This window comes from Pelmatolapia mariae, linkage group LG4 (genome assembly GCF_036321145.2).
Source record: "Pelmatolapia mariae isolate MD_Pm_ZW linkage group LG4, Pm_UMD_F_2, whole genome shotgun sequence".
NCBI lineage: Eukaryota > Metazoa > Chordata > Actinopteri > Cichliformes > Cichlidae > Pelmatolapia > Pelmatolapia mariae.
Genome location: NC_086230.1, coordinates 13,753,298 through 13,775,534, shown reverse-complemented (window position 1 = coordinate 13,775,534; position 22,237 = coordinate 13,753,298). Strand labels below are relative to the sequence as shown.

General features: G+C 42.3%; 1 protein-coding gene across 1 annotated transcript; it reads left to right on the top strand.

Annotated features, from left to right (window-relative positions):
- Nucleotides 1-520: 520 nt before the first annotated feature.
- Nucleotides 521-21,698, top strand: LOC134626047 (sphingosine kinase 1-like). Its single transcript, XM_063471527.1, has 5 exons — nucleotides 521-1,063; nucleotides 10,395-10,544; nucleotides 14,938-15,032; nucleotides 15,492-15,607; nucleotides 16,552-21,698. The coding sequence occupies exons 1-5, from the start codon at nucleotides 637-639 to the stop codon at nucleotides 17,450-17,452; spliced, it is 1,689 nt and encodes a 562-aa protein (XP_063327597.1). The 5' UTR covers nucleotides 521-636; the 3' UTR covers nucleotides 17,453-21,698.
- Nucleotides 21,699-22,237: the final 539 nt, after the last annotated feature.

Below are 22,237 nucleotides of genomic sequence, written 5' to 3'. Positions count from 1 at the left end.
GTTTACGGGATGCTATACTTTTTCGTTATAAATGCTGGACTTTTACTTGTAATAGAGTATTTCTATGGACTGTAGTATATGTTTATATTTGTTCGTTTTACTTAAACACTTCTTTTATACATATACGGTTGTGCAGGGGCAATTTTCATGTAATAAACTATCAGAGCACAGGATCCTGACAAGTCTGTTTACTTCTGGTGTGTCATCCAAACATCCGTGACTTCATTCAAGCAGGGAAAATAAAATAAAATAAAACAAAATAGGAGACATCGCCTGTTGAATTTTAAACTGAAGTTTGTGAGTCTAATGACACGCAGTTAGTGTCTTAAAATGGACATACTAGTTTTAAAATATTGTGTAAGACTTGGTGTCACTAGATAAAATCTGCTGCAGAGATAAGGTGCAAAGTGTTTCATAAAGTCTGAGAAGGAGACGCGGTTGGGACGGTTCGTTCTGCGCTCTCCTCCAGCTCCATCACTGCCATTCCCCTTCCCAGTCACTAGGGAGAGACTCTGAACTAAGCAAGCTGCTGTTATTACGCTTAAAGGGTCCCACAGCAGGCTGGTAGAATCAGAGTCTGCACCGCACCGCCATCCGCTCACCGGCCTCCGGGACGCGTCGCACTCTCCGTCCGGGATGGAGAAAGACGCCTGTGATCCGGACCCATCCCGCCAGCGGAACGGGTTCGTGGGCGTGCTGTACGGGGAGTTCACCGATATGCTCAACGACAGGGTCCGCTACTCGGTGAGCTTGACGGAGAGCGCCTTGACCATTCAAAGAATCTCCTCTTCACCCGGCCGGACTAAGGTGGTTTTTAACTTGACCGACTGTGTCGGCTGTCGGGCGTACAGAGGGCCGGACAGCGCGGACGTCGGCGCTTACTTTACAGCCTATTTCTACCCGTTCAAGAGGCGCTGGATGAGCGCCGGAGTGACCCGGCAGAGAGTGGAGCAGTGCTTTCGGGTCGCACTGGTCCAGGACCCGCTCGCCAACCTCCAGGAGGCTGAGAGGTGGGCTCATGCCATCAGAGATGCTTCGGCGCGCCAGGCGCCCCGGAGAGACGGTGAGCAAACGCGCGGGTCACACGTGTGAAGCCTGAGATTCAACTTTATATTGTAAAGTAAATAAATAAATAAACTATGTGTAGCAAAAAAAAAAAAGGCGAACGCTGACAAATTTTATGTGCAGATGTTAAAGTATTCAGTGAGGTCAGGGGTGTGAGAAGGCCTTTCTGGCTCTCAGAAAGAGCCTCGTGCACAGATATCCAAAGCAGAGATCTCCAAGTCCCCAGAAAAAGAAAAAAAAAACTAAAAAAAACGCAAACAGGTTTGGCAGAGAGGAAACACATTCCACCTGCTACTGTAACCTGTTCTACCTGCTGTGAACGGTTAGCAGTTAACTGCTGTCCCATTCATGCATGTAGCCCATGGTGGTGATTTTTGTTGGATATGAAGCTTCTTTTGAAAAACACACACGCATAAAAATGATCACTTAAGTAGTTGGATTTTCAACTGATCTTCTGTCAGCAGAGGCTGTAGCTGCTGTTCAGCCTTCCATATTCGCGCTCAGTAAATTCCCACTGAGAGTTTATTGTTGATGGGTGGAGGAAAAAAAATCACATCAAAACAGCGTCTGTTTTTCACCCAGCTTTGCAGCAGTCTCGTCTAATTAGGTCTCGTCATGTCTCGCTCTGTTTAAAATGCAGACTGTCCTCAAGTTCCTTTTGTCTTCCGATCTCATTATCTCCTCTGTGCTCCATTCTGGTATACAACAACAGGATAATTAACGTGAATACTGTATGAGAAGCGTTTATGCGCCTAATTATCACTATCACTCATTTGGGAACTGATTGGTGATACTTGCTGAGGATGCAGGGCAGAACAGTTTTGGTCTCAAAACTGTGATTCTGAATCCTCTTTGTCGGGTCCGGCAATATCTCTTCACACAGAAATATGAAAAGAAGAAGCGGATATTTGAGTGAGGGGTGACTAATTTGGAATGTTGAAGTGTTAGGATATGGAATGAAGTTGCCCTCCTGCAATAGCAGCCTCCAGGTGTACACAGCACACACACACACAGACTGGACGCTGTGATACTGCAAATTTTGACATCGATCATCAGATCATCAGACCAATATAACCATACCAATATTTTTGACCCATAAAGGCCATTTGTGTTGGGCAGAGCAGCGTGTCATGATTCATGAGATGAATCATCATCAATTTGCAAATTCTGAAAACAATTATGATTTTTACACCCCATTATTGTGAGTTAACACAATACAATACACCTTTTAGCTTTTCATGTATTTTGAATCTGGGTTTTTTTGGAAGCCTAAGATGTATATGTGACTGTCTTTAAAGCACTTTTGGTCAGCTTTTGTTGGTTAAATGTTCTTTAGGCTATAAATAAAACTGACTTGGCAGTCAACAGAAAAAAAGTTTTTATTCCCCCCCAAAATGAATACAGTTCAATGGGCTGTATACTCAATTTAGAGGATGGAAACTAAATATCGATCCTATTACACTAGTATCAAACTAATAGCGATACCAGCATTGGTATCGACACTCTCCATATTTGGATTGTTCCACCCACTTCTACTGTGTGATGAGGAACATCCAGCCTCCCTCTGCTTCTGCACTGTTTATTTGCGGCAGGCAGGCAGATGGTAAGCTCACTTGGTTGCTCACTGGACTCCTCATCAAAGGGCTCCAGCCTGGGAGCATTTCAATCAGACATACTAATGAACCGGCTCAGACCTCTAACAGTTTGTAGCCTCTTATTCCTAGCTTTCTTTCACTTGTCTTCTTCTTTTGAACGCAGCATCTCACGCGATGATGTGATCATATCATTAATTTTTAAGCTTGTTTTAGCGTTCCAGGTCCGGTCGAGCTAATAACAGAGCATTTAACGGAATATATTATGTGCTCTAAGTGAGTAATGTTGTACTAATGATGTGGCAGAATTGCTGCTTGTCACAGAGGAACCAGGGGAAGTCAGAGTGACTCACTAATCCCCAATAGTGTATTTACCCCCGGAGTTAATTGCATGCCATCTCATCTGGGATTGCAGATGGAAAGGTTGGATTAAAAGTGCAACCACTGCACAAGATTGGTATTTAGGCAGGGAGTTATCACGGTGACACACTTACACTCGGATATAAAGTGATTTAAACGTGTAATCTAATATATGAAGGTGTAGTTTACAGTGAGGCTGGAACTCTGCTAATTTAGCTAGTGTGCTGAAGTCTATCACAGTGGTAGCGTCGCAGGGTTTTTTATCCTCACTGCGGGTTCACTGGAATGAATGCGCTGTAAATAATGAAGAGCACACACTATGATACAGTCCTGCTGCTTAGAAGATCCGCTGGGAGATTGCATGCGAAAGAATGAGATGATAGTTACTTGATTTGACTTATCTTACAAGTGCCTGCTTTTTTTTGGCTACTAGCCGTATCCTTTTTTGGCTCTTCGGATATCTGATAGAAGGCAGATTGTAAATTCCACATTTTTTTTTACATGACATGTTTTCTTCTTTCCTTCCTGCTACACTGGTACATCATCAATGAGGATTTGTCTTGAGTTACTCCAGAAAAAAGTGCGTCCGCACTCTTTAAAATCTGCAAATAAGCTTCTCCAGTGGTGATGTGAGTGTGATCCTGGCACCCACTGTGTCTGCTATTTAAGATGAAGAGTGCAAAAGAGAAGGAGAAGAGGGTAGGAGCTGGGAGTAGTGGTGTGCCATACTGCAAATGTTGGTATCGATCCTATACCAAATGAATACAGGGACTGCTAATACCGATACAATACTTTCACCGTATAAAGGCAGCTTATGTAGGTGTGTCATGACTTTTAAGATCATCATCACTATGCAGATTCTGAACGGATTTGAATGACCTAATATTTAATTTACTTCGGGTCAACCTCTGTGGTTTAAATCTGCTATGGACTAGAAATAAAATAGGCATGACAGTCAGCAGAAAAAGGTTCAGGTATTTTTCAAAGTAGGTATATTATTTAATTAAAAAAACAAGACTATTTAACACAATTCAGTCAGCTTAGAACAACATATCGACTCTGTTGCACTAGTATTGTTCCAATATCGATACCAGCACACTAGTATCAGTATTTGGATTGATCCGCCCACCTCTAGTGCTCTGCTCCCTCAAAAGCAACTGTTTACTAGAAGCTTTGGGGTCAGGTGCGCCTGTCATTGTGTGATCTCCCACGGGGCCCTCCACTGAAGCAGTCATGTCTTCCTCATTGAAGGAGTCGAGAGCTAAAAATGCGTCACAAGAAGACCTCTCACCCCGGCCGGCATCTCGGTCCCCCTGGAGCTTCTGTCTTCTGCTCTGTGACACATGGCTGTGATGGGCTGTCAGCCGCTGCCACAGCGGGCACTGGTGTTTGTACTCTCTGGACGTCTTCTCCTCCTCCCCAGCAAACACTCGCCCAACCTTGGAATGCAGTGTGTGTATGTGTGTGTGTTGGCAGATGCTTCTTTTCTGCCTGAATTTAGTGCTGCTCCTGAAAAGGAATGCTCTCAGTAAATAACCCACATATTTGTTTCTGTTCCAGGAGTTTTCATTGAATGTTTTCATGTTTTAACAAATCCCACCTGTGCTGCCGCTTGCGAAACTTAGAAGCACATTTCGTCTTTATTTAGATTTTTCTTTTTCCTGTATAGACGTACACCTTTTTGGAAATGAGGTGGCAGATTCTCTCTGTCAGCTCGACACTTGTTAGTTCTGACACACTGTCATTTCCCGTCTGCCTGTCACCTCGCTGCCGGTGTGTGTTTACCCACTCGTATCTGTGAAATGCACACCCTGAAGATTTTGTGGCAGGATGATGCCTGCAGGTATCTGACTTCACATCCTAGACAGACTTCACATTCACATTCATATAACCCCTATAAGTCCCTGTCATATGCACAGGTGACACAGAGGTCAGAGCAGTAGAAATGTCTGGGAAGTTGCCGTTTTCTGTTAACGTAATGATCAGAAATCTTCTTCAATGTGGCCTGTATGTACTGTTTGGGTATGCCTACTTAAATCAGCCTCATTTTATGAGCAATTTCCCAACGTATATCATGCAAATCGTCTGAAATTAGAGTATAAATTTCACCCGCAGTACTTACTAAAATATGAAAACAGCAGAGCACAGGATTACTGATATGCAGTTTTTAAGGAAAGAAGTAGCTTACAAAATTAATGAGCTATTCTACAAGACAGGAGACAAATAGTTTTAGTTACCATTACTGCTGATAATACTGATTATCAGTGCTGCTGTGCAACATGAGTTCAATGTGATAACATCAAAACACAGAAAGAGAAAAAAAATCTCTTTTTTTCATTTTAATCTGATAAGCTGCATGTGCATATTTCTTTTATATCTCCCATCGTAATCTCAGCGTTTTGTAAGAGACCCAGCCACTTCATTAGGTACACCGGTTAAACTGCTTGTTAATGCAAATATTTAATCAGCCAATTGCATGGCAGCAGCTCAGCATTTGGGCATATGGACATAGTCAAGTTGGCCTGCTGAAGTTCAAACTGAGCATCAGAATGGGGAAGAAAGATGATTTACGTGGTTTTCAATGTCACATGGTGTAAGACGGGCTGCTGCTGATCTACTGGGATTTTTCCTACACAGCCATCAGGGTTTACAGAAAATAGTCTGAAAAAGTGGAGCAGCAGTTTTCTGGGTGAAAATTTTGTTGATGCCAGATGTCGAAGGAGAATGGTCAGACTGCTTTGAGGTCTGAGGGAGGCACCCGTGCCTCAAATTAGCATTTTTTACAACCAGAATATGCACAAGAGCATCTCTGAATGCAGAACTGAACCTTGAACCTTGAAGCAGAAGTGCTACAGCAAAACAGAAGACCAGACAAGGTGCCACTATTATTAGCTGAGATAAAACTGAGGCTACAGTTTGCATGGGCTCACTAAAATTGGAAAAGAGAAGAATGGAACACTTTTTGCCTGGCCTGATGAGTCTTGATTTCTGCTGCGATATTCAGATGGTAGGGTCTGAATGTGGTGTAATGAGCATGAAAGCATGGATCCATCCTGGGTTGTATCAACCGTTCAGGTTGATGGTGTTGGGGATATTTTCTTGGCACACTTTGGGCACCTTAGTACTAATTGAGAATTGTTTAAAATACCACAGTCTACCTAAAGATGCCCACCACATTTCAGCCACATTAGCAGCCTGTGACTCTTACAATTGCAATTCTGTCATATCACTGTCACATATGCAAGAATTCGTCACCAGGCATGTTCTTACATATATTTTGGAACTGTCCAGTCATATCTGACTTTTGGGTCTTTGTAAACTCTGTGTTATCTGATGTACTTGAAGTTTTTTACATCCTCAATCCTGGTCTTTGCCTCCTTTCCCCCCCCCCCCCAAACTGACTTCAGTAGCAAATAATGGATACATTCACATATAAGTTTGGATGGGCTAATTCCTAGACCCCACAGAATGAAGCTTGTTTGGATGCTACGGAGCCCCGCAAGTGACATGGGAGAAAAAAAAATTACGATGAACTTTTGCGAGATCTCGCAAAACTTTTGCGAGATCTCGCAAAACTAACTTGGGATCTCGCAAAACAAACTTGGGATCTCGCAAAAGTTTTGCGAGATCTCGCAAAAGTTTTAGCCGCATTCGGAGGCCACCAGCTTGAAGCCGACCGGGAGGTCGAGGCACGATGTGCCAGGAGAGCGGTGTTCCCCCCGGCTGTAGTAGGTCTCGACCTCCCGTTAGCTTCGAGATGGTGGGTGTCAGACATCTTCGAAAACGTCGGAGCACTTTTGCAAATATGTGATGTCTTGTAAACCGAGCAGATATTTGACGTTTACACAGCTACATTCACGCCTCAAAATATCTTAAAAGTTTATTTTGTGACCCAGAAAGAGTAATATTACAACTAAGTAGCTGCCGCCATTGTTGGAATTCAACTTTTGCGAGATCTCACAAAAGTTTTGCGAGATCCCGAGTTTGTTTTGTGAGATCTCGCAAAACTTTTGCGAGATCCCGAGTTTGTTTTGTGAGATCTCGCAAAACTTTTGCGAGATTCCGAGTTAGTTTTGCGAGATCTCGCAAAAGTTCATCGTAAATTTTTTTCTCCCATGTCCCCTGCGGCGCTCCGTAGGATGCCACCCCTCAAACGAAGTGCAACTTAGGAAACCACCATCAAATAGAAAAATCATGCAAAAGCACACAAAACACAATAGAAATTTAAAAAAGCAAAAGCTCAATAAAAAATGAAAAAAGAATGAAACCTTAAAAAGCACACAGGAAGTGTTTTTGGGGAGACAATAACATGATGCAACAGCTGCAGAAGCTGACAAGCTAACAGTAATGGCTAGCACTTGTATCTTCAGTATTAAATGAGTCATGCGATTAAACCACACATTACTTTGCATCTTTTTCTCCCTCACAACACTGAAGAATCGTCCACTTCTTTCATGTCACGTTACTGTCTTTCCCCAAGAAACACTTCCTTTGTGTTTTGTGTGCTTTTGGAGTGTTTTTCTATTTGCTTACATTCTCAGGGCTACGGTATCAACTGGATTCTAAACACCTGGATTGTGTGCATTGTCAGTTTCATTCGTACAGCATTCAGCATCCATAGACTTATCATGACAGGTTGAATGACTCTGTATAAATAAACTTCAGATCTGGGTGACTGTTTACTTTTGTTCTCATTGATATCCAGCATGCTACATTTAATGTTTCTGCATAAGGCATCTAAATGTCCTAAATGTCCTTTCTGATTAACTGAACATTATCTCACAAGATTTCCGCACCTTGCACATTATTGCAGACGTATTAATGTGCTGATGATAACATTTAGCTTAAAAAACCTCCAGCTTGGCTCTTTATTAGCTACATTAGCTTATGTTATCTCAGTGCTTGCAGTGATTCTCAATTAGAACACATTCATGAAGATCTGAGAAAATCCCTGCTGTAAATTAATGCAGCAAAGTTGATAAGTATTCCCTTGCACGACAAGTGGGTTTGTTTCAAAGTAAAGCTACACAGGCTAGAATGAGTTAGGTGGGGGACTGAACACTGTTTCTTTTTTTTTTGCTTTGCTGCATTATTCTATTTGAATCACTGAAAAAAACTCACAGGTGTAATAAGCATAGTTCAGGATGAGCACATCTTCTGCTTTATGTGTCATATATCCCAGTATGAAAAATGCTAAAGGTGTTTGCTTTAACAAACAAGAATGCCTGTTTTGGGTTTGACCCTTTTCAAGGGTGTCTGTAGGTACAGGAATGGGATGGTCTTCAGCCCTGCAGACTTGAGGGCAAAAACCCAATTTGAAAGCCCTTTCACTATCAGCAGCCATTTTCCACTGTATTCTGGAAGTGTAGATAGGACCTTTGTGTCTGGATGTGACATTGTGCTCAGATTCAAGTAAACAACAATGCTAACCCTGTGTGACTGAATGGAGGCACAGTTTGGCATGTACCTGTGTTTTTGCCCTCTCACCTTATTCTTTTTGGCGGGTTCACACCTCTTTCTCTGAGATATTTTCGTACCGTCACTGTTTCCTGTCATCACAGGCCATATAAAGTAAAGGATGGCAGCAGCACAGACAGGTCACAGACCTGGAAATTGAGGTTATAAACTATCAAGAGGACAAATACCCTGACAGCTCAGCCAGAGCCGACAGATAGTGAGTCAAAACAAAGACGGCAAAAGCATTTGCTCTGTCAGTTCTAAGGTTAAAAACGACAGCTGAAATTACTAAATGATGAGGATCTTTTTTTTTTTTTACATCTGTCACATTTTATGATTCTGAGAAACTTTGCTTGCCCGATACCAAAGGCAGCATCATCTGCAGCCATGTATTTATGGCAGAAATCAATACCGGTTCTGCTCTCCGTGCCCCAAAATGGGATGATGTTTTTGTCCTTTCTGATTCATTTGATATGGTCTCTGGCGAGTCTGTGTGTGCTCTAAAGGTCAAGAGCGTCTGCTGCAAAATCCAACTCCAGTGGGGGAAACTACTCTGTAAAAGCTGCAAATCCTTTTAGTTGCAACCAACAAGTATTTTACAATTAAAGCTGCAGTAGGCAGAAATCTGGAAAAGATTTCTGTCTACTGCAGATTTAAAATTAGACAGCTCTCCTCCCGCAGCTCTCTGTTTTAAGCCCCCAAACAAACGAGCATGGGCTAAAAATAATTGGCTGCCCCTGGGATTTAAACCCCACTCTCACTGGTGAATGTCATTTACTTAACCCATTATGCTACCACATCTCCTGCGCTCTTTCTCTATATTTCACTTTCAGTTTTTCCGCAACTTTATATTGTTCCTTTAATAAGCTTGCAGAAGTCTAGTTCCCTCTCAGAACTCTTCAATTAGAATATGATGAAAAGTTGTAGTTAAGATATTGCAAAGTCCTGTAGTAGCCCTTACTGCGATCATTACTTTACATTTCGCAGTTGATTTTTGGCATCAGGAGCAATGTGGGGAATCATTGTCTGTCTACAGGATGCACTGTCATGTGGACAATCTACTATAACTTTATCATTATTCTACTTCTGACAGTGGTTATTTTGGGGAAAAGGATGTTGAAAATGGAGCTGCCAATCAAGCAGCGTTAATTTTTAATTATAGTTATTGTCGGGGACTTTTTTCAATCAGAACTAGAGGCGGGACAAGTTTGGAAGTGATCCAATCACAATCTTGTGAAGGTTAAATGTGCACATTTGATGTGAAGTGGTACAGCTATATTGGGTTTTGTTTTGTTTTTTACCAATTAGCAGTGGTGTGCAGTTTTTGGCATCAATCCGATACCAAGTAAATACAGGGCAAGTGTTGCCAATACCAATACAGGTGCTGATACTTTTAATTTGTAAAGGCAGCTTATGTAGAGGAGAGCACTGTGTCACGATTTAATCATCATCAATGTGCCAAATCTGACCAAGTATACCAATGCTGATATTGGTATTTGACAGCTAGCATCCACAGTGCACATGTTCCCTTGAGCAAAAAGGCTGAGTCCCTAAAAACCTCAGGAAAATGGATATTCTCATTCCATTAATCTGTCTTCTCTTCAAAGACACAAGCAACAGGAGGATTTCCCTCATGGGGACGACAAGATGTCACGAGTTGCTAATAATACATGGTGAGATCCCGAATGAGAAGCATCTGTAAGCCCTCTCTCTTTGAAGAAAGTAGCATGTCACATTAAAATGAAGCGTTGTCAGCCTGAATGCTCTCACGGCCCGTGCCTTTACTGCCTCATCCTTCTTTTTTTTTTGTGCCAAAGAGACCCCGAGGGAAAAGGCTGCCCTTATACATTCTTTAAAAATCCTACTCCTTCATCTCTGTCCTCGCCTTCACTCACATCCACCTTCCTCTGCCTCTCTCAGGTGTGGCGTATATGGAGGTGCGTCGGCCTTGCAGAATCATGATACTGGTGAATCCTCAAAGCGGGCGCGGACAGGCTCTCCAGCTTTTCACCGGCCACATACAGGGCATGCTTACGGAGGCCTCTGTTCCCTACACGCTTGTCATCACAGGTCAGTGGAGTTCACGCACTCGTAAATATGTTTTCCCTGTGCGGTCGGCTGGCAATGTTCTCAAGGTCACCTCCATATAAAAAAAAATATCAGATTAAAATCTTTAACCCCACCATGGATGATCATTTAAAGAACTAGGTCATCCTGCCAATTACACACACAAGCACATAAGTTGACATAACTGCACTCTAAAACAACTTTTAATCTCTGCAGGAATTATGCATTGCCTGTGTGATCACAAATTCACAGGCCACATGTTCACGGCAAACACGAGTATGTGCAGGCACTCAGGCACATGTGCAGTGATACGCATTTAATATCTCTCTCAAGCTGCTCCATATTCCATATGAATTGCTGATGGCTTTTTGTGAATTCAAACAGTGTTGCGTTGGTTGCTGTCATCAGAGGCTTTAAGCTCCAAGTGACCCCCCTCGGGATACCAATAAGCTGATAAAGAAATATAAAAAGGCTTTAATACCCAAGCATATGGAATAAAATATAAGCACATAGACTCATTTACCCTCCTGCCTGTAACTTTAACTATAGAAAGTTTGATAAAGCCTTCATAAGCCTATGTCAACCACTGGTTTATAAAATCATGTTCTAAAGCCTCAAGTCGCTATCATGTGTTTACCAGCCAAGCTAGCAACCTTGGCAGCAACCTGCATTCATATATTTTGTTTGTACGTTGCATAGATGACTCAACAAAAAACTGTTTTTCAGGGCTTTCATTGCAGCCAGTGGATATGTGGGACAATCCTACCCACTCCATCCATTAATCCTTTACATTGAAGATCAAATAAATCATCAGCATATACAGCATATACAGTTAAGACTGCATTTTATAAATTACATTCATTCTTTGATTTCCACATGCACGGTTCACCCACATGCAATGAAAGCCTGTTCAAATGTGATTGGTCAGTACTACCTGGTCTACAAACAAAGTACTAATGGAAAGCAGAAAGCTCCCAATGGCAATAATGTTGTTCCTTGCTACAGACTCTCCTTTTTCATATGTATGTAAGTGTTTATACGGACTGCTATTTCAGTGCCTTGAATTAACTGAGTTGAAGCTCAGCAGAGAGCTACTGGCTACAACTGTGTCAGAACCGATATTTGATGTACCTAATAATGCATAATTTAAGTCTTCATCAAATTTAAATGGTTAAGGAAAAGAAGAAGTCATCTCCTGTACCACTTTACACAAAGCTATAGAGAGAAAAATATTTTTTATACCAGCTTGTCTTTACTTCAGTCATAACATTGGCCAATTTAATGTGAGTCTGCCACTTGCACCAGCCTCTAGAACAGGGGTAGGCAACTCGAGTGTCAGTGTCCTGCAGGTTTTAGATGTGTCCTTGATTGACACTGCTAATTTGATGGCTAAATGACCTCCTCAACATTTCTTGAAGTTCTCCAGAGGCCTAGTAATGAACTAATCATCTGATTCAGGTGTGTTGACCCAGGGTGATATCTAAAACCTGCAGGACACCGGCACTCGAGGCCTGGAGTTCGACACCCCTACGCTAGAAGTGAACTTCTCATTAGTGATTGTGATTGACTACAATTATGTGTTTGATAACACTAATTGGATTGATCAAATCTCAGAACAACCCTGAAAAGTCCAATGAACTCATTGAAGAACTAAGAAAGAAGACTGTAGATTTTAAAAAGTTGGGAAGGTCTCTTGGAGCCATTTCTAAACAACTGCAGATTCCAAGATCATCATTTCAAACAAATGGATAGGAACGACCCAGTAACCACCTAGGATCAAACCTGCCATGAACTGGGAACTGCTGGAACACCAGTGTCACTGTCCACAGTGAAGTAAGTTTTACATTGCCATGGACTGAGAGAGTGCCAACTAAGCAAGAAGCCCCTGCTCCAAAGTTGACATGTTCAAGTTCCGATGAAACCTGCAGCTGTTTACATGGACAAGCCTCATGGCTTCAGGAGAAAAGTTTTATGGTCAGATGAGGCAAAGATTGAGCTGTTTGGCCACAACAAGAGGCGTGTTAGGAGAAATAAAGATGAAGATTTCAAAGCTAAGAACAGTGGTAGTTTTAGCATCAGGTTTTGGGGCTGATTTGCTGCCAGTGGTACCAGTACATTTCACAGAGTGGATGGAAACATGAAGAAGGAGGGCTACCTCCAAATTCTTCAACTTCACCTCAGATCAGCAGCTAGATGGGTGTTTCAGCAAGACAATGATCCCAAACACACAAACTGGTTTTGGAATGGATAAAGGAGGCTAACATCTTCAGGCTTGTGAACTACGCAAAAGCTGAGTCCATGCCAGGTGACCAACCAATTTAAATGAACTCAACCAGTTCTACCAAGAAGAGTGGTCAAATGTCCTGCCAGAATTATGCCTGAAGTTTGTTGCTGGCTAACAAATCATTTGGTAGAGGTGTAATTTGCTAAGGGACATTTAACCAAATAGCGGGGATGTATGTATACATCTGGGCAAGAATGTATACTTTTGACCCTGTATAGATACAAGAAAATCCTAAATAACTTCCAATTCATGCTTTTTAAACTCGCCAAAGATGTATGTAGGTTTCAGTTATTGTGCAAATGTACTGTTTATAAGGTTGGGGCAACCTGCAGTCAGCTGAGACTGAGGAAGTCGCTTGGATGAGTGATGAAATGTTTCTCCCATTGAAAACACTACATCCAGATGAACAGAACGAACCTTTTGGGATATGCTATAAAATCATTCCACGCTGGAAAAAGAACAGTTCAAAGAAATCATTAAAAGCCCAAAATTATCATTACATTCGTGCCCATGATTAGTGTATGTGAACTTCTCACCACAACTGTAAAAGCATTGTCTTCTTATTCAGTCCTGGAGGTTACCACTTGCCTCCAGCCAAACCCTGTTTGACAGAATCAACAGAAGCAGTTGTTGCTTCTAGCATCAGCTTGGTAGCGCGTAGCTCAATGTGAGATGGACCACAACAGCAAATTCAAAAAATAACAGGACAGGCTCTGTGTTTGTTTATTTGAGAGAGGCTGCTGATGTGTACTCATTATACAGACCTCTGGGATTCAAAGGAAGGCTGGCAGCTGGATGGTGATGTAAACAGACAAACAACAATAACTAATGTTAAACAGAAATAAAGGTGGGGGTAGGGAACACTAAAGGGCTTCTTTGGTCTGTTACAGATTAACTGGCACAAACCATTTACCGGGACAGGTCCTTGATGACTGTATCACACTGCCTTAGCCTGAGGAAGGACAAGTACCAATGGAGGCACCTCTTGTGTCAGCATGTACCTTTTACATACTGTATGAAGCATCCAGTGCACCAAGTTTAATCTTTACCCAGCTTAACCTCAGAAGGAGGCACACGAAGGTGACATAACTTTGGAACAGCTGTATTTAAAGTGGAATTTACTGAAGATTTTAAACATTTTAAACAGAGCAAAATCTTTGTTAGTTGTGTGCAGATGGTGGAAAAATCAACAGCGAGCGTGCCAGGTGAAAACTTTGTGGCACCTCTGCCGTCAGGTTTAAGGCTGGATGCGTGACAGCGACCTCTTGAATAAGGAAGTGGCTAGGAAGTAAAGCATCAACCCCCTCGACAGGCTCAAGTTGCTGAGTCAGCTGTGCAGTGTAGTTACTCCCTCTGCTTCAGTCTGTCAACACAGCACTGCATCAGTGCCTCGAGCCTCCCCAGCAAACAGCAAACAAACAGCAGCAACATGGGGAGCACCGCTGGGGAAAGGGAGACCCAAGAGACTTTACAGGCATGGGGGTTGTGGGGAAGACAGATAAAAATTGAGCAAAGTGAAAAGAAAAGACGATGCCACTGTTTTTATTTCCATCAATAGATCAGAAAACAGCATTTCAACCATGATGTGAGCGTATCAGTGTTTGTTAATTTCATATCTGCTGTCCTCTTTTACCATGCACGACTTCACTGGGGAGTCTCGGCTGGCGGGACGGTAGAATTTGATGCTGACAGGATGAGCCCCCTGCAGAGGGACCTACTCAACGATGCTGCCAATAAAACTAGGCTTAACAAATAGCTCACTGCTCCTCCAGCGCATTAACCAACATCCATGCATGCACACACACACACACACACACACACACACACATTCAGATATTTGTCAGTCACAGATGTTTGCAGGCTGGCTAAAGCTGCCTTGGAGCTGTTGAGTAGCCACTGGATAGGCTAATGTGATATGTCTGCCCTGATAAGGGGAAATTGAATCTCTTTTCTGCCTAATCTCCCTGATCCTACCCCAGAGGCTGGCGATAAAGGGGAGCATATTTCTTTCTCTGCCCTTGCCCTTGTTTTTATGTCTTTGCTTTGTCCCGCATTTCACCGGACTTTCTGCTTCGTGTTTTACTTCTCCGTCTCCTCTCTTGTGTCTTCCAGAGCATCAGAACCACGCTCGGGAGCTGGTGAGAAAGGCGGACCTGTCGCAGTGGGATGCACTGGTCATCATGTCCGGAGATGGGCTGCTGTTTGAGGTGCTTTAACTTTACTTGGCAAGGACACGAGTGCTAATCAGCTGCGGATGAAAATCATACAAACTCTTACAACCCTGCCTTATTCTCAGGAACTTCTTAGAATAGGACTATAAAAATTTAATTTGTTCTCAATCATGACAAAAGAGCTCAGGTGATGTGAGTCTGGCACCAGATAAATGAAAGCCTTAATTTTTTCTGTGGATGTTTTTCAAGCTATGATGTAGAATATAAGTAATGTCAAGGTTTTTCTTTCTTTTTTCTTTTTTGCTTTTGATTCTCTGATTCTATAAATCTTCCACCGTGGTACCTTCATGTTTCCTGGAAGCACTACACTTAACACAGAACAGCTGTAACTATCAGAGAAACACTTTTTATAAGAACTTGCAGTCTTCCACAGACACTACTTTCTATTTAGAACCACGGTCTGATTCTGTTCTTGTATTTTTCTTGCTTATTCAGGTGATAAATGGTCTTATGGAGCGAGAGGACTGGCAAGAGGCCATTCAGATCCCTCTGGGTACTCTACCAGGTGGCTCCGGCAATGCCCTGGCTGCATCCGTCCACCACTACTCACAGTGAGTTGATCCATTAATGAGTCATTTAAATGCATGGGCTAACAGTCCAAAAGATAAACCTTCCTCAGCTTTGGAAAAAAAAAGACAATTTATCTCATGCTTGTGTAATTATGCCAAAGGCTGACTGGGCACATCATTTCCTCAGGAGAGAAACGAGACTTTCAACTGCTTTGCTGTGCGGCAAGGTCATTTCAGGTTCCTCCAACTCTCAAAGGAATGATGTAATGGGTTTAAAAACTGGCACATTATGAGTGATTATAGTCCAGAGTGCAGCTGGGGAACATGTTGACCCAGCACATGTTCAAGGTGTCATCTCCATCTGCTGGTTGGTTGTTAGCACAACATCAAAGGGGCGAACAGAAATATACACTAATGAGTCAAAACATTATGGCCGCCTCCGACTAACAAGCTGTTGGGCCTTCAGTGCGGCTCTGACCTGCTGAGTCATGGACTTATAACGTGATCTGAAGGTCTGTAGGTGTAGCACTGAAACTTTGAGGATCCAAAGTTTTGAGATCAGACTTGATCAATGACACCCTCCAAGACCAAATGGTGTTCAGTAGCATGCTGTTGCCACAGTAATATCAGCATTATGTGCAGCAGTGAGATTATTTAATTCATTATGTGTCTATTTGTGAGCATTTGTAGTGTTTTAGCTCATTCACACATTTGTCACCCCAGTTTTGGGGGTTCTGTGTTTTTAATGTTAGTTTATTTTTAATGGAGAGAAAAAGAATATCAACCTTGCCTGAGGACATGGTGGTTGATATTCTGTCTCTTTCTATTAAAATGAAACTACCATAAAAGTTAGAGACTTTTCATTTCTTTGGCAGTGAGTAAACTTACAAATTTAACAGGGGATCAAATAATTTTTTCCCCCACTGTAGTCCCATGTAGTAGTTGTGAAATTGAGGCTTACCTCAATCTCTTAAACAACTTTTCAGGTCACCTCCAGCATGGAATGAGGAGCTTCTGTTGAGCTGTGGTTTCATGCTGTGCAAAGGCCTGGTTGGCCCTCTGGACCTGGTGTCTGTCCACCTAGCCTCTAAACAGCGCCTCTTCTCATTCCTCTCTCTGGCCTGGGGCTTTGTGGCAGATGTCGATATTGAGAGCGAGAAGTACCGCCACGTTGGAGCTATCCGCTTCCTTATGGGCACCCTGGTACGTCTGGCCTCACTCCGAGTGTATCAGGGCAGATTAGCATACCTTCCTGTGAAGGAAGCACCAAAACTTTCAAAAGGGAGCTTCACAACAAACCACCCACCCTCCACACCTCAGCACCCCTCACTCTGTTCTTCACTTCCTTGTCAGTTTATCCCCAACACTTCCCCAAACCCGAGCTCTCGCCATGGCACGAACTCAAACCACAACAGTAGAACCAACTCTTCCAACAACGCCATCACCACCAAGAGGCCTCAGATCGAGAGTGACACCAAGACAAGAGCCCCTGTAGACTCTCTGCTCCCTGACCTGGAGCAACCTGTCCCAGACACGTGGACAGTAGTCAAGGAGGAAGACTTTGTCTTGGTGCTGGCTATTTACCAGTCCCACCTGGCTGAGGACCTGTGGACAGTCCCTGGTGCAATGGCAGATGATGGTCTGATTCATCTGTTCTACGTGACAGCAGGAATCTCCCGGCCTGCCCTTTTGCGTCTCTTCCTTGCCATGGAGAAAGGTGGCCACTTGGCATGTGGCTGCCCCCACCTGGTGTACGAGAAGGTGAAGGCTCTGCGACTGGAGCCCATAACTCCACAAGGCATGATCACTGTGGACGGAGAGGTGGTGGAGTACGGGCCGGTGCAGGCTCAGATCCACCCCGGAATAGCTAGACTCATGTGTGGATGAATTTGGAGCATCACAACCTTTTCCTGGCTGTAGAGCTTTCTAGATTGGCCTTTTATACTCAGTGTCAATTTCTTGATCTGTGCTGGGTTTTTTTTTTTTTTTATTATTTTATGTTTTTTCAGAAGTGCCAAAGACATTTTATCAGACTCTGTAAATTTCTCTATTTTTCTACTGAAACAACTTGTCCTGTTTTTATGGATCTCCGTCCCCTCTTTCTCCAAATGTTTGATTCAGGGTCAAAGCCATGGATGGTTGGTCTTGCTGCTGGCTGGTCCAGGCTTAGGGAAATACGGAGGGATTATGTGTCTGTGTGTGTATGTGTGTGTGAGTGCATAAGAGAGAGAAATCTTTATGTATGTTTGTGTGTGAGATCGTGCATGAGAAGCTTTAGCGGTGCGCTGGCAGAGGAGTGCATTGTGCTCTCTGCTGTCAGACCTCATAAGCATGGAACACGTGAAGAGAAGCACATTTCCCCTTCCTGGGAGACTCCTGGAAAAAAAAAATCAAACACACTGCTTGTACCCAGTGTACCACACCAGACCAATAATCTCACTCCTGGGCATCGCCTCTCTCTCAGCTTCATAGAGAGGAGATTTCTTAAAGAGGAAATGTAAATCTACCAAGGATTTCGCATTAACAGAGCTTTAATCTTTGATTAATGTATGTTAAAAAAAGCAACAACGAGATCTTGTCACATTAAGCTTTATCACCCTATGATGCCCACTCCATTTTCTTGAGCGTGGAAACATTCATCAGCTGACAATGCATGAAGTGCTGGCAAGGTAGACAGAAACCCGGCCACCTGAGGTTACACCTCCACTGCTGGCCGCTCCTTTTCCTCTCCTCCTGTTCCATCTACAACCATCATGAAACCGTAGGATCTGCCTCTGCTCGCACGCAGATACACACTCTCACTTTCTTTCCCCCTTCCCCCTCCTCCTATGCACACACACACACGCACACACACAGACATACCCTTACATCTCTGCAGCACTTAGCGAGGGGGAGGTGCATGGTCTGCCGCTGTGCATATGATCCCTACTCCTCTTGCCGTCTTAAGATTGTACTCATTCTCTCCCTCCCTCTGTTAACGAGCCATCAGCACCTAATGTGTCCTTAATATGAGGCTTTACATCTGTAAAACCGTGCTCAATAGAGAGCCTCTCTTTTTTTTTTTAATCATATGAAAGCTTTTAGGTGGGCTTCAAACACATATTAGACTGGTTGAAACACACTTAAATGGAGGAAGTAGGATTTCATTTTGAGTCTGTCAGCATTGAATATTGAGAGGCGTGCCATCAATGTGAGCAAAATCTCTGCTCAGCTGTGTGGCCTTTCCTCTGTCTGTCATCGCAGCTGTGATGAGCATTAGTGCGCTGGAGAAGTGCAAATGTTAGCATTATTATCCGTGCCCTCTCCACACACACACATTAGTTTAAATTATAAAAAATAATCGTGTTAACAGAGCAAAAGAAAAGATAAATGCAGATGCATCTGCTAAAACGAAAATCACATGTAATGCTGAAGGTGAAAATCTGTAATCTCGACAGGCTGATGGAGCTCAAAGTGCTGAAGATCAGCTGCTTCAAGGTTTTGATGAATACATCACTGTCATCAGTGAAATACAGTCAGTGTCATGAGCTGAATTCGCACACCAGTTTCTGCTGCTTCTGGAGGTTCCATGAGTGATGGACCCTTTTTCTTTCTTAGAGTCGCAATGAAAATTATTGGGCAATGGCAGCCGGCCACCTGGACACTGGCTGAGACAGCTACTATTAGTTACACGGGGGTGGCCCAGAAACTTACGTCCCCATTTATTTTTCTTATAACACACATGCAGAAGTGCACCACCAGCAAACAAGAGCTGCTGAGAAATGCTTCAAAAAGAAAAAGCACAAAATTTTTTAGTTCACTCTGTTCAGCAATAGACACAGTAATAGTAGACACATATAGTTGCCAAATAGGCCACCCCTGGCCACCACTTGGCTCCACCCCTGCAGTATATCATAGGCTGGATACCAGACAATATGGTGCCTCATATGTTTGGATGAAAGCTGCACAGTGGTAATTACACTGGAAAAAATGAAATAAATAATTGCATGAGGGACTCAGGTGCTCTGCACATGCTCCATACCTCATAAAAACATACAGCTCTTCTAAATTTCCTAAATCATATTAAATTGAGCACATCAAATCCAGAAAAAAAAATCAGCTCATGAGATGTTTATATTGGATCGTATTTTAATGATTGCTTATGAAGAGGGTAAAAAAAAAATCTTTTCCAGCCAGCCTCTGTGTACATCACGTGATAAACACAGAAGATGTCTGATTTATTTATATAGTTTAGATGGATTATTTAGGACATCAAAATCCAACTGAATAATGTTTAAATACAAGTTAAATGTATCTTTAAAAACAACCTAGACATTTGAAACAAAACACAAAAACAAATGAATTATTAATTTATTGCTGCTGTTATCTGTTTTATGATAAATCCTATAAGTAAATAGCAGTTTAAAATATAGCGGGTGAGGAAGATAATATCTGAGAATTATAGGACACTGCAGAAAAGGAGACAAACCTCTCACCTAATAATACTTTTACAGTCCTTTAATGAACTGCAATATACTTGAAGTTGACCTGACTCATTATGCATATTTTTGGTTTCCATCTTCACTGCAGTGCCGATTTTTTGCCTAATACTTGATTTTCCGTGCGGACACATGCCGCGTGAACGTCATCGTTCCAACTCATACCTGACATGCTGTACCTTCTACCATTGCTGTGTCCTCAGCGATGCTATTCAGGTGCTTTGAATGCATTGTCACGCTCTCGTGGGTGCACTCCTGACATTGCTGCCGCCCGCCTGCACTGTTCATTATTAAATGTACATCTCATAAGGGTAGAGATGACCTATGCAAATGCCTTGTCATGGCTGCAGATAGTTGGAGTGAGGGTTCCCTCTGCTGGACCATCACTGAACATCGAGTGAAGGTTTTATCTGTGATAGTTTCTTCTTACATTATTCAATGCAATCTACTGAAACTACCACCTGCTTCCTGCTTTTTTAGATTTACAGTGATGATTATCATAGGCGGAGCTCAGCTGCAGAAGACATTGCATTCTTTGTTGTTATTAAAACCGAACATCCAGCTTATTGTAATGCAATATTGGGGAAACTTTTTGATACTTCCATTGAAGCACAGCTGCAAATAATAGCTCATCTCAGTGTAGGGTTTTGGCACACTGCTGTTAATCTACGGTACTATACTGTTGACTTGTTGTACTCCGTTGGCTGCTTGAATGTAACAGCAACATTTTTTTTTCTCTATGTCAGTAATGTTACAGCATTTTACAAATGATTTCTAAAAAAGTGAGACTATGAACTGATATTATACAAACCAATGATGTTTTTTTCTGTTCCTGTAAGAATCTGAATATGTCATCCTTTCTGTATCATGTACACTGTACTTAAGAAATTGTCAGTTTGTGTTTCTGTCAGTGCGTCATCCTGCCAAAACGTGGTCCTAGAGAAACTCGCAGCAGGAACTACTACGCAGATAGATTTGAGTAGGTGTTTGTCTCTCTGTGGACAGATTGTGTCACCATTCAAGAAGTCAGGACATTTGTAAAGACAGGTCTGGTCCAAGGAAGCATTCATGTCATGGCTGGAGTGATACACTCATAAGAAAACATCTGGTACATGTGTTATTTGTTTTATGTGATGTTATAAAGTGCTAAATAAGCTTTTAGTGCAGAACATCAATGGTTTAGTGCATTTGAATGTGTTATACTATTTGTGTCTATAAATAAAAAATGAAAAAAATATCTATACATGTGGCACAGTTTTGTAAATTGTGCCAATTAAAGAGCTTTTTATGTAAAATTAAGTAAAAGGAAAGACGTTTCTCTAGAAAGTGCCTTAGTCTTAAGCCAAGACAGCAGTTAGGTGGTGCACAGAAAAAATAAATAAATACATGAGAAAACAAACTGTTTACCACGTGAAATCACAGTTTAGCTTTATGAAAGACTGATTTTTTCTTTCTTTTCGCATATGTCAGTGTTATACTGAGGCTCTGATCTGCACAGGTTACAATACAATCACAAAGAGTGCAAGTGAAGCGCTTTGACTGACTTTAAATGTTTAATAATGACATATAAGGGTGTTATTACGTCCATTCAACTGGCTGATGACAACCAGGCATTTATCATCTCCTTTTATTTTGTTATGAACTTCTTTAAAAAAAAAAAGACTAATAAACACATTCATATACAAAAAATGCTTTATGTGTTGTTCTCTGATTCATTGAAAAGGTGTCAGGGCTGAGCAGCCGGTGTGTTTGCGGTGTGGACCCAAAAAGCAGACAGGAGAGCGATGGAACAGAAGTTTGAAAGGCGAGCCGTTTATTTGGCTGAAAAAACATGAGCACAAAACAAGGCAAAGCATACAGGGGTGTAAACTAAAACTAGAACCCAAACTGGGAAAACCTACTATGACAACTGTGACAAAGTCACATGAACATGTGTAACAAATTTCCCACGTGTGGGACTAATAAAGGTTATCTTATCTTATCTTATGATTCTGAGCAGGAGCATGTGAGAAACTATGATGAGAAAAACATGAACATGACCATGACCTGAACAAAATTGTGAAATACTTTAAACCTGACGTGACGTGGAGGGAGAAAAACAGACGCACTGACAATGAACAAAGGAAAGCTGTGTCTCAATTCAGGAGCTGCATCCTTCAGAGGACCCGGCCTTTGTGTCTACGTCTGGGCCGGG

What these genes read in the sequence shown, in the direction of transcription:
- LOC134626047 (XM_063471527.1), top strand. Translation starts at nt 637, where the DNA reads ATGGAGAAAGACGCCTGTGATCCGGACCCATCCCGCCAGCGGAACGGG. An exon ending in CTACACGCTTGTCATCACAG is followed by an intron (nt 10,545 to 14,937) that starts GTCAGTGGAGTT and finishes TGTGTCTTCCAG; the next exon opens with AGCATCAGAACCACGCTCGG. An exon ending in GAGATGGGCTGCTGTTTGAG is followed by an intron (nt 15,033 to 15,491) that starts GTGCTTTAACTT and finishes TTGCTTATTCAG; the next exon opens with GTGATAAATGGTCTTATGGA.